Here is a 13,275-nt window from a genome sequence, read left to right on the forward strand (position 1 = left end):
TGGGATGCAGTGGGATGGGGTATGAAGCTCACAAAAGGAACCTGAGCCCCACAAGACCCCCATGCACATGCACACATCAATCAGCTTTCCCAAAAGGAGCTAACTGAGATGTCCCCTCTTTTTATTTCCTTCCAACTCCAGCCATGGGCCACTGGGACACAGTGAAGGCCAAGGCTCACCCCTGTAAGAGGGTGATGCCCCGGGATTTTGTGGCCATGAACCTTAGGCCCACAAGACCCCCATGAAGGTGCACACACATCAATCAGCTTTCCCAAAAGGAGCTAACTGAGATGCCTCCTCTTTGTCTCTATTTCCTTCCAGCCATAGGCCACTGGGACTCAGTGAAGGCCAAGGCCCACTCCCATAAGAGGGTCATGCCCTGGGACTTCATGGCTATGAACCTAAGCCCCACAAAACCCCCATGAAGGTGCACACACCTCAATCTGCTTTCCCAAACAGAAGCTATCCTAGATGCCTTCTCTTTGTCTCTATTTCCTTCCAGCCATAGGGCACTGGGCCTTAGTGAAGGCCAAAGCTCATCCCTGTAAAAGGGTCATGCCCCAGGACTTTGTGGCCATGAACCTTAGCCCCACATGCATGGTGCACAAGTATCAGTCAGCTTTCCTAAACAGAAGCTGAGATGTCTCCTCTTAGTCTCTATTTCCTTCCCTCTCCAGCCATAGGCCCCTGGGACTCAGTGAGGGCCAAGGCTCACCCCCATAAGAGGCTCATGCCCCAGGACTTCATGGCCATGAACCTGAGCCCCACAAGACCCCCATGCACAGCACACACACATCAATCAAGGTTTTAACCAAGTTGCCTCCTCCTCTCCATTTCCTTCCAGCCATAGGGCACTGGGACGCAGTGAAGGCCAAGGCCCACCCCCGTAAGAGGGTGATGCCCCGGGATTTCGTGGCCATGGGCCGTGCAGCTGTGGATGAAGGCTGCACCACAGCCAGGGAGTTTGCTCTGTACTATGGCTACATGGACATCCGCTGCAAGGACAAGGGCATCCTCAGATATGGGGGCAAGGCACCCCCAGGCATGACCTTTGGCAAGCCACCACGGTAAGGGCCCTCCTCAGGATGAAATTATCCATTCCTACCTGTGGGGGTATTAGTTGTTGGTTTTTTTTGGGTTTGGATTGAAGGTGTTTGAGACAGTAATTTGTGTTTGGATTTGATTTTAATTGTTTATTTTAATTTTATATTTATTATTTCATATTTTGTAAATTGGTTATTTTATATTTTATATTTGTTTTTAAATGTTTTAATTGTATATTTTATATTTTATATTTAATTTTTAATATTTTATTTTAATTGTTTATTATTTTTTATTAGTAACATGGTTTTATTATTGTGAGTTTGGCAGCTTTTTATTAGAAGGCAAAAAATGGCTAACAATTTTTTGTTACAAGCTTTTTTTAAGACTAAACTATTTAATTAAGAACTGACATGGATTTTTTTTTTTAAACTCAATAACTGATTTCAAAAGTTTGCAATGCGGACTTTTTTACTTAATTACAAAATGCTACTTAAACTTACAAAGAAGAAGGAAGAAGAAGAAGCAGGAAGAAGAAACTTAGGATGACACTTTTGCTTTCTATTTTGCTTCTATCTACAGCATACTAAAAATTTCAAAACCTAAATTTTTCACTAAGTGGTACACTTACACTACTCTTTATAATTTATTTCACACTTTTGATATCCTGGAGTTTAATTCACACTATATCGACATCTAGGAAACTTTTTCTATGAATGAGGGTTAAAGTTAGTGCTCCTTTGGGGGTCAGGGCAGCCCAGAGCAAACAGAGAAATATTCCTGGTGCCCTGGGTTTCCACACCTACCCTCACACCTACATCCCGCCCCAGTCTCAGCTACCACAGACCCAAAAGAGAAGTGTCCTGAACCTGGATGTGCTGAGTCACAGCATCACATCTGATATATGGTCTCCTCCAGCCAGGTCTCATAAGCTCTTGGACGTTTATATCACACCAAGAGAGCTCAGCTACCTTAGAAGGCATAGAATCAGCAGGATGACTTCTCTAGTAGTATTGGAAACAGAAAAGTTTTAATAAAAGGCAAAATAACAGAACTCTTTACAGAGAAAACCCGAGCCAGGTGCAAGAGGTTCTTGCTCCTGGTAAAACTAAAACACCCCACAAATGCAATAAGTTCCTTTGTTCTTTTCTTTTTCTAGTAAATTGCTCAGCCAGGACTTTTTGGTTCCTGTCCAATTGGCTATCCTTAAGTTTGAGGTGAAGTCCCCCAGATCCTAGGAGGTGTCTTTTTACCTAATTGAGGAGAGAAACTTTTGGGCTTTTTTCCTTTTTTAAGGAGACAAATGATAGTTGTGTCACTCCGTCAACAGGGGGCACATTCCTACAACACTCCTGTCAGATAATCAACTACCTGAATCTAACATACGTGCCACAACACAGCTTCATTTCACCTGTAGTATTATGGGCTTGAAGCCTCTTAAAAATGTCTTCAATACCAACCCTTTAATCTAAAGGAATATGAAGAGCTGTCAGCCAGAAAATTGGCATCCCAGGGTGAGAAAATCAGAGCAACAGCATTTCTACCTGTCTGCACTGGTAGAAATACTCTGGTGGAGTTAAAGATCAGTTCAAAGTTCTTTATCCTCTTTCCCACTTAGTTCATTGCTCTGCATTGGGCAGAAATTGGGAATGGAGCAGGACAGAGGTAAAAAATCTTCTCCCTGCCAGTGCAACTCCAGCACAAACCAGTGCTCAAAGCCTCTCAAAGTCCTGCTACTGCTGGAGCCCAGGGGGGTTTCTTGCTCTGTGCAGGTCTGGACCAGACATTAGGTTTTTATTTTAAGAGCTTGATAATAATCACTACCAGAAAAATAACAGCTACAAATTCTAGAGAAAAGACATGATGAACGGCACCGTGTATTTTACATGATAGTAAATGGGCTTTGCATATGCAAATTGAATGGATTTTAAAATGGTATTTAATGACAATTTTCGTAGCAGACATTAACATTAATTGCATCAAAATGAAAATGTAGCATTAGCTTGCTGTTAGCTGCAAATGCCCCAGCTATAAAGCTTTATCTTTATCAGTATCAGCCCTCATCCCTGTGACAGGGCTGCTCGGCAAATTGCAGGCAAAAGGGCTTTTATGTTGCCAAAGTATCCCCCAATGTAGGCCAAAATCAACATCAATTTTGCTTTATTTCTTCATAAACGGAGGTTAAATGGCTGCCTGTAAGAAGCCCAGGCATCCTTCAAAAGTTTTAAGGAAAATCTGCAGACCCCACAATGGCAGAAGTCGTGAGAAAGGGCTTTTAATTGAAAGTTATTACTGTACAACTTGCCTGCTGCTTAATAGCTACCTTTTATGCAGACTGATTGTATTTATCCCTTTACTTTAAAAGCACATTATAGATAAAACCAAATTACTGGGATTATCAAGGAGTTGTTACAGGCATTTCAGTAAAAGTGGGAGTTTAACACACTTTTCCATGACTGGCAAGTTGGAGAGACCAGCTTTGGTGAGCATTCCCAGGAAAAGCTGATCCTTGGTGACAGCAAGACCCATCTTCCTAAAAATGACCTGGTTGTCCATGGATTTCAGTTGGGTTTGGACTCTAAGCCCTGTTTCACTGAGATCTCAGTGCTGCTGCCTGGGAAGGTGCTCCCAAGTGAGGCACGTGCGTGTCTGGGGGCAGAAGAAAACTGGCAAAAGGTCTTTTTCCACAACTCCAAGCACTTCATGTCTTCAAGAAATAACAGGTCTGATCTAGAGGTCTATTAACATCTCGGGTGCAGTGAATTTTTCAGCAAGAACAGCACCTGCCTGTCATCCCCCAGCACTGACAGTGAGAGCAAAGGTGCTTTCCCATGGCCCTGGAAGCAGCTGGGACACCCAGCCTGATGATGGGGTGCTCTGGGACAGCCCAGAACCCCAGTGCAGACCCTGCCCAGTCTGCAGCTCTCTGCACAGTGGGAACTGCAGCTGGTGCCATCCCACAGCCTCAGGGCTGGGCTGCTTCCCTGGGAACCCAAATAACTCAAATAACCCAAATAATTGTCACAGGAACGTGGCTGGGGTCACTGGGTAATGGACAAGGGGCTTCTTGAGCCCTGGCAACTCATCTCCAGCCCCTCCTGAGGCCCTGGGTTGTGCTGCTAAAGGCTTCTGTCTCCTGGAGACACCAGGGTCAGGAGTTCTCCCTAGGCTCACAGGTTGGAGCTCTCCTGCATCATCCCAAATAGAAACAAAGCTGTGGTTGCTATTAGTGCCTTGTTAATCACTGCCTGGCCCTGCTGCTGCTCTAACTCAGATCTCTTGTGCCTCTGCTTTCTGCTCACAGCGTGTGCAGCGTTTTACCAGGCAGCCTCACACACTGCAGCGAGCTCTCTGAAGCTTTGAGGCCCCTTTCCTTTCTTTTCCTGGGATATTTACCTTCAAAGGTCACCCATACCCCTCTATATTCCCCCTGGGCACCTTCCAGGGGAGAGAAGCAGTGCTGCTTTTTGCTGATTTCCCCCCCTATTCTCTCCCTCCCTTTTCCCAGAGTAATGTTTGCTACCAATCACGTGGCCAGCTTTGTTGTGAGAGTCATAAAAAGGACATTTTTCATCTCTCCTTTTTCCTGCTCTCGCTCCCTTCTCTCTCTCAGTAGCAGACAGAGATTTATTCCTTCCCTGATGCCTGTGGCATTTGGAGCTGGGAGGGGTCAGGGGAGGCACTGATGGAACATAACAGATAATGCAGTGGTTCCCCAGGGGCTTGTCCAGCTCCAGAGCCGATCCATCAGCAGGGAGTGCTCGTGCCAAGGTCAGCAGTAACGAGGATGGGGTGGGCTCCCAGCCTCCCCCGTGGGGCATCCTCCAGCCAGGCTCCCCCAGTTCATGCTCTGAGCTCCACAGGAGCTGCCTTGTGCAAGCACTTTGCAGAGAGGACCCTGAGTGCAGGCACTGGGCTCACAGGCTCAGCTTCAGCTCTCCCAGCCCTCCTCCCCACCACACACAGCTCCACAGGCTCATCTTCCAAGGAGAATTCCCATCTTTGACAGTCCCCTCCAGGAGCTAAACCCCATCCACGTGCTGTGTGGATTATCCCATCCACGTGCTCTGTGGATCATTACAGAGCTGCTGAGGGCTGCTGTCCTCCCAGGTCTTTTCATTCAAAATAACCCCACAGGTGTGTCCAGCCCCATACTCTGCAATAATGACCTTGTTTTACAAGGAGGAGGCTGCAGGGCTGGTGTTTGATGATACTGGAGACCTAAAGGCATCGAGGGTCTGTGAAGACCTCCAGGATCTTCACTGGTGTCACTCCAGCCTGCTATTCAAGGTGCATCTGGAAACCTCAGGAGGTGTCCAGACCTACATTTATCCTCCTGACCACCTTTTCTGGCTGAGCTTCCCTGTGCACTGAAATCAGCCAATATTAAAGGATCATTTTTGGAACAAGAAGTAAACACAAAGACGTGGCTGCTGCCTACAGCTGGATTTTAGATGCTATTGATCTGTGCAAGGTCACACAAGGAGTCTGAAGCCAGCACGCTCCAGCACACAGCTGGTACCCCGAGCACCAGTTCTGTCCCCAGGAGTGAGCAGGGCAGAGTGCACCCTCAGCATGGACACACTGCCCAGCCCTGCCAGGAGAGAAAAGCTTCCAGCCACCTCTTGGGGATCATCCCAAATCTGCCTGCTGTGCCCCAGAACCTGTTCCTGGGCAGGAGCAGTGCACAGCCATGCTCTGCCATCCTGTACCTGCTCCAAAGCCTGCGTGGCCATAACCCTGCCTCCCACGGGCTGCCATGCACTTGGCAGTTGGCCTGGAGGTTGGGCTGACCTTGGGTGTGCTGGCAGGATTTCCCTGGCACTCTGTCATCCCCAGGGCTCCTGCCGGGCCCCCCCGCCACTGTCTGCCTTCTCTTCAATTGTCCCTTTCCTGAATTTTACAGCCCATTTTCCTTCTGTCTTCATCTCCTGCCTCGAATCCACCTCCCCTTCTCTAAAACTGCTCCTAATCCTTTGGCAGCTGTTTTCATCATGTCCCTGCAGCAAACTCACCTCTCCAAAGTGTTTGGTCACTGCAATCTCTCTTCTTCGAATTGTTACACTTGGCCAAGGGCATCAGTTACCCAGTACCTCCTCTTTAATTGGTATCATTTGCAGCCATCCCAATCTTTCACCTTCCCTGAGAAGGGAGATTTCTTTGCTCATGTTCTGCTCAGCAAGTGGCCTTTCTACCCAAAGTGTCTGTGCTGTTTGCACACAGCCAGAACAAAGTTTAGAAAGCTGCTCAAGAGGTGCTGAGGTATTTCCACTGATACGTTTATTTTTGAGAGACTTAAAGAACATTTCAAGTTGCTAATATATGGCTGTTGAAAGAAAGCTAATCTAGATGTAGACCAGCTGCAAAGATGTCAAGGAAATAATGTGTTACTGGGAAGAATCCACAAGGAAAAGCTGGACTGGCAATAAAATTTAATATTACAGCAAGTGTGCATCTGACCCATGATCACTGGAAGACAAAGGGAGTGTAAAGTCACCAAAATCCTAAAGTTTAGGGCAAAAAGGGTTTTACAGGGAAAAAAAGAAACCCTGAGGACTGACAAAAGAGATTATAAAAATATAACCCAGTGAGTGGAATCACTGTCAGGCTCATGGCGACAGAGAAACGCAACCAAGGTAAAAACACAGGACTCCCATCAGCTCAGATAATTAATTACACATCCTGTCCAATCCCACGCTGAAAGGCACTTGGTGCCTCTGCCACCATTCTCACACTGCTAAGATAAGAATTTCTATTTCAAGAGTAGTTTTCTTCTCCTGGAAACATTCCAGGCTGGGTGTGTGCTCACAGAGCTCCCAGCCCCATCCATGGTGCTGGTGGTGCCTGCAGCATCTGCTGGGGCAGGAGGAGCTGTTACACCCTCCAAAAAGCCCTGAGTGCACCATGAAGATACTGATTCCCCTCCAGAGTGGTGATTTGCTTGCTGAACGAGTTTCTGACTGCTTCAGGCTGATGGTTTAAGAGAAAATAAACAGCCAAGTCATGGTTGGGCATAAGGTTCAGGTCCTGCACATCAGCCATAGAAATGGGGAAAAAAAGATCTGAAGGACAGATTAAGATCCCTTATTATCAATTGGTTTACACTGAATAGGAAAGTAATTTACTCTCACACAGCCTGGCTGTTGTCTGTGGGTTTATCTCCATTGATTACAGCCAGCTGAAGAATTTCTTCCAATGTTTTACCATCCAGAGCTACTTCTGGCCACAAGTGGACCTTTTTTTTTTGCCAACTTTCACTTTTTCAGCCTGTTCAATGAAAACCTGGGTCAGGGGGGAATAATCACAGAATCCTTTCTGTGAAAACAAAGCTTTTCAGCCCTCATCAACATCTTTTCCTTTCAAACAAAGTCATGTTCCCACCCAGCCAGAGAGATTCAAGCATGGGATGGAGGTCAAGGGGAAGACCTCGTGCTTTGATTTCTTTTGCTCAGCATTGGAGTGGTTTTTTCTTGGTTTTTCTCTGGATATTTTGCATTTGTTGATGGCTGCAGACTGAGCATTGTTCACTCTCAGCCATAGATCTGGACCTCCAGGCAGAAGAGCTCTGTCCCACAATCACATCCCACCTGAGTTTCTCAGAGGATAACAGCAGATAACAGTAGACAAATGTGTTGAAGGCAAACCTAAATTATCTTCAATTAAGTCAGCCAAAGGGCATCTTCAACCCTAAAATCAATGCTAGCACACAAATTCCAGCTTGTCAAGCCAGTTATTCAATGGGTGAGAGCTGGCTTGGTGTCTTCCCTGCCAGACACAGGTTTCCATATGTGCTTTTAGGACCAGTGCAAGCAAACATCTCACTGGGCCTGGGAGGGAATAGTAAAGCAAATTGGTGCTCTTGTAACCATGTGTACTCCTAAGTACAGCTATGAGCATCTGATAAATCTTTTAAAGTGCATGTTTACAATGGATTTTATTCTTTTTACTGTTCTATACATATGAGCCCTCTGAGCAAAATAACAGATCCTCTGACACTTAGAAGAAGCCACTGCCTCATTGGCTGCCCACGGTGAAATAATTTATATTGTTATTTCCTCACCCAAATTACAAGGATTGTAAAGAAGCTTCAGAAATTCAGAGTAATCAGAGCTTTGGAGGCTCAGATCCCACTGCTGCCACACGAGTGGAAGACCCACTATTGCAACTGAGAGTTTTGCCAGCCCAAAGACTGCAAAAAAAATTGGTCCCTGAGTGTTTTCTACCAATTTTTCTCTTGTTATTTTCTTCAATAGTTAATGGAAAGCGAGGACAAGTGGAGATCATTTAAAAATAATCTTTTGGGCCTCTCCATGGGTTTATTGCCAGGATCTATTTAGAGAAGCATAAAGCTGTAGGGGGGCTATAACTTTACTGTATATTCCACAAGCTGTTTAGGAAAACCAGGAGCCTTTGGACTCACACCCAGCTCATTTTGCCATGTCTCCCTCTCCTCACAAACACACCCACGCACGTGTGTGCAGGGACTTCCAGCTGCTAATTGAATTCCCCCTTATGAAAGCCTTAACAAATTGTAAGTGACCTTTTATACAAATTTCAAAGTCAAGGATTCGCCCACTAACTGCACATCCCTCTTCTGCCATTCACTGTTACGCAAAACCCACAAACAATTAAAAGAAATAATGAAGAGCCCAGCGGCCCTCTTTCCTAATTAGCTGCAGGAGGCAGGGCTGGGGAGTGTGGTTAAGTGCTTCAATTACCTCGGCCCTCCTCGCAGCCCTTGTTAGAAGAGACAGGTCCAGGGGCCAAAGGGGAACAATTAAGGCGAGGCAGAGCCCGCAGTTTGCAGGGGGATGCCGGGGCCGTGCCGGCTCTCACACAGGAGCCAGAGCTGTAATCATACCCCAGCTTCCTGCTGGGCTACACAGAGACAAATTAATGGGAGATAGATTGCTACCTGCAGCCCATCAGTAACCAGGGAGGCAGGAGGCGATACAGCACTGCAAGGGAGCCATAACCTGCATTTCCCTCTGCTCTCAGCCCCCTTTTAGGGCAGAGGGACCTGAGCACTAATACCTCACTGCTGCCTACACTGGGGATACCCCACGGCCCCAAACAGAATCTCAGATCCCAGCTTGAGCTTTATCTGCTGGAGTTAATCCCAATGGTAGCTGCTCCAGAGGTGCTGGAGACCAAACTCTTCCCCAGTAAGAAACAGGCTGGACTCGACCTTGAAGGTCTTTTCCAACCCTAATTCTATAGAAAAGAATGGTCCTTTAAGAACCATTCTATAAGAAACTGGTTCTATAAGAAACCAACCTGAGCTGGTGGGAGCTGGTTCTGCTGGGAGATTCTATACAGACACTTCTGTCACAGGACAAATCCTTCCCAGCATGTAGAATATAAAAGTGGTGCCTCTGTAGCTGTGTCTCCTGGGGACTGAAGGCCCCAAAACCAGATCCTGACTGTGCAGCAAAAGCACATCTTAGGTGGAAGGACAGCAACAAGAACTAAATCCCCCTGTAACCTCATTAACCTTTCTAGGAAGGGTTAAATTTTCAGCATAGACAGTGGTGCAGCAACACAATTTTAATGTCACAGGCATGAACAAACTCCATTCTGTGATGGATCTGTTGCATGAGCAGCTGTGCAGGGCCAGATCCTGCAGCCTGGAAGCTGCCACTGGGATTGGAGCAGTGGCACCCATGCTCTGCTCCCTGCTCCAGCAGCAGGAAAAGCACTGCCCTGGCTGCAGAGCCACACACAAACCCCACGGGCAGAGCTCTGCACTGAAATATTTACGTGCTTTTGAATTATCCAGGAAAAAAAAAAAGCACTCACAAGTCAAGTTTTTACCCTTTTGCAACAGAACTTAGCAATCAAATTGATTGCACCTTTCAAGTTGATGTAAAACCCCTTCCTGAGCAAAGTCCTTTGCACCCACTTTAGCCAAGCACCTTTTTTTGCAGCTGATGTATAAACCTTTGAAAATAAGTTTGAGGGGAGACTGACAACCTTGAAACCTCAAGAGCAGCATGGCATTGACGGGCGAGGCTCCCTGAGCTCAGTATTATGGATAGATTTTAATTTTATTTTAACAAAATAGCTGTCTCCAGTGGAAGAAGCATCAAGAGCTAAATGAGGACCCGTCTTGAGCTGAATCACGTTGAACAGACCTCGGCACTGTCATTGATTTTCTGGGAAGAAAAAAAATGCCTCTGGCTACTAAACCAAATTAGTAGTCACTGATGACCAATTATTTTGCCCCACTGTGAACGGGGAGGCGTACTAAAATTCCAGTTTGTCAGACCCAAGGCTCTCTTCTCAAACGCCTTTCAACAAGCGTGTACCAAAAACCTCTCAGATGGTTCTGATGCCTTCCTGTTTTCGGCAACTTCTCCTTCTCCAAAGTTTTAATGAGCTGCTGCTCTGAGGAGAGCCTGCCACAAAGTGAGCCCTTGCCTGCACGCTGGAGCACTATTTGGCATTGGCACAAATCACAGCTGTCAGGATTTATACACACATACACAAAAAAAGTGTCAGCCTAATGTTTGCAAATTATAATTACCATTTCTCTTGCATCTCCCTGGTGCCTTCATTTTAGATAAATCCCAGCTCCGAGGTATCAGCTGCAAAGCACTGAAGGCTCATATTGAATGGAATAGATTTAACTAGTTTGTAGCTCATTTAAGGCCTACACTGTTTTATTTTAATATTGTTAATACTTTATTATACTTTTTAACACTGTTTTCACAGTAAAATAGCCTATTAGGAGGCTGCAGCTTCTTTTCCAGGGGATGTCTGGCACACTAGAATTCCACATTGTATAACCAAGTTAGCAGGTGCTTGTCATTTCAGTTGAAAATAGGTCTGTACCCTGACTCTTGAAAGTAAATTAGAGAGATTCTATTAAAGAGACAGGAACTGTTTCAGGGATAATAGTTTTGAAAATGTGCACAGATAAATTTTAAAATATTTAGGAAATGTCAGCATTAGAAGTGGCTCCAACTATTTGACTATAAAAGGAAGCAGATGAGTATTTTTTTCCCCAACAATTATAAATAATTTGTTACATCCTATCAGAACTTCTTTGCCTTTCCTTTCTGTGGCAGGGTGCTTGTGCCAAAACAAGGAGATCTGAGTTACTGTGAATGAGATGGGTTTTAATGTGCAATAAGCATTTCCAGAGGATGCTTCCTTCCCCCGCTTCCCCCGCAGCATCCGCAGACATCAACAGCAAAGCCCTCCCTGTTCAGGAGCCACATCTGGGCAGGGTGACAAAAGGAAAGGGAGCACACCAGCCATTGATCCCTGTCCTTAAGTAACACCAAGGCTAAAGGACATTTTCCCAAAGGCCAGCTGCGAGTCAGAGCTGTCACGCTGCCAGGCAGCGGCGATATCGGGGCCAAATTCCCCATCCCTGTGCTGAGACCAGGCTTTGACCTACCAAGGAAAAGCCACCTCGCTGAGATCCCTGCAGTCACCTTAAAGAGGTGCTCCCTGATGTCCCCTGCTCTTCCCCACTGTCTCAGAGCTTCTCTCAAAGGAGGAAAAGCCAGAGGAAGCCTCAGCCCCAGCAGGGCTTGTGTGGATTACCGAGCACAGGAGTCATTCCCAGAGATTTCAGAGAGGCAGTTCATGTGTGCATCATTCTAGGCATGATTCTATACTTTGCTGGATCAGGACTTAAATGTGATTAATCACACGGCAGGGAAGGATCTCTGAAGAGCATCAACCCAAATGTGTCCTTTCAAGCATTTACTTACAAGCCAGCTGTGGACCATCAGTCACCAACTGGCTGGTCCACTGGAGATGGTAAAAGTCACCTCCATAGAGATGTGAAAATACATTCAACTTAACAAAAAACCTCCAAAAATCAATAATCAAAGCCTGCACACAAAGGCTTAGTGCTTTCCTGCATCTCTCCCTGCTATTCCTGCACACCAGGAAAGCTCCTGCCTTGGAGAGCTAAGGAAGAGCAAGCAAGCAAAGCTCACCATGTGTTTGTGTCAGGAATACCAACATTTACACCACACCACAAGACTGGAGACCTAAACAGATAACAACACACTTTACCACTGGATTGCCACACCTTTTAACCTTTTAAATATTTTGCCCAGCTGTGATCAGCATGAAATGCCAAACTGGAAGGGAAGGAGGGGAAAGAAGAGGGGACAAAGGGTAAATGTCAGCGTTGCCTTTGGCACTGGGTGTCTCCAGATAATGGTCTGGAGCAGCAGAGCTGATTTGCAAGCAAAGGCTTGAAAAGCCCTGCAGCATGTGATCTATGAAACAGGAGGCCTGCAGAAGGATGTCTCCTCTGATATGAATGTCCCCTTGGGATGGATATTGCTGGATTGCACATCCAGCATCATTAGAAAACACAACCATAGATTAGGCTGTTTTGAAGCATGTGGTGTGCAATAATTAAGTAATAAAAGTCACCACGGGGGTGAAGGAACAAGAAACAGAAGAGTTACTATTTGCATACAGGCTGCTGGCGCCCTCAGTGATCATCAAGGATTCTCCAGGCTGCTAAAAGCTGGCAGCTGTCAATTCTGGACCCACTCCTGCCATAAACCACAAAGCACCAGCTCACTCTATGGCACATGGGCTCTTTGCAGAAACAGGTGGAGCTGGTGGCCCAGAAACAGCCCAGCAGCCCCCCCAAGTCCCCAGTGTCCTGCAGTTGGTCTGCACAGGCAGGACCAGCCCTGGCTCTGCAGGCTACAGGTGGGGGCAGAGCTAGAGATGAGAGCCCCACAGTCATCAGCTGCTGCCAAGGTGGGAAAAGTCCCTCCTTAGCAAGGTGTGCAAGGACAAGACCAATACAACTTGAGCTTGAAGTCCTTCATCACCCTCAGGTGTTTGCCTCTGGGGTACAGGAATAGCAGCAGGACCATGGGAATTACTGATTTGCTGTCCCTGCCACTGCCAGCTCTGCCTCCCATGGTGGCTGATGAAGTATCCTCACTTGCAAGGAGCAAGGCTCAACAATTTCAGGCTGCAGCTTTGTCACAAGCTGGTCAGGCTAATGCCAGCTCAGAGCAGCTGAATAGGACACTGGCCAACAAGCAGCTGCCTTTTCCTAGAACCTGGGTCATGTGCAGCTCCTCCCCTCTGCTGTCTCCTCCTTGTTCTCTGAAATCCCCTTTCAAGGGGCAAATGCACCTGCTCTGTGCAGCTGGGGCTCCAGACCAGGGCTCAGCATTTCAGCTCCCCTTTCTGCTGCAGACCCCTGACCATCTGCATGGGGTCCATTTTTAGCCCTACTCA

At 46.6% G+C, this 13,275-nt stretch overlaps 1 protein-coding gene across 1 annotated transcript in view; it reads left to right on the forward strand.

The window, feature by feature from the left end:
* CFAP77 (cilia and flagella associated protein 77) overlaps positions 1-13,275 on the forward strand; it is a 59,100-nt gene that overhangs the window by 33,847 nt on the left and 11,978 nt on the right. Inside the window, exon 3 of the mRNA XM_071454241.1 lies at positions 845-1,067. Within this exon, the coding sequence (XP_071310342.1) occupies positions 845-1,067 (223 nt within the window). The remainder of the gene's footprint in view (positions 1-844; positions 1,068-13,275) is intronic.

This window comes from Agelaius tricolor, unplaced genomic scaffold (genome assembly GCF_023055355.1).
Source record: "Agelaius tricolor isolate 1412-34295 unplaced genomic scaffold, bAgeTri1.0.p SCAF_38, whole genome shotgun sequence".
NCBI lineage: Eukaryota > Metazoa > Chordata > Aves > Passeriformes > Icteridae > Agelaius > Agelaius tricolor.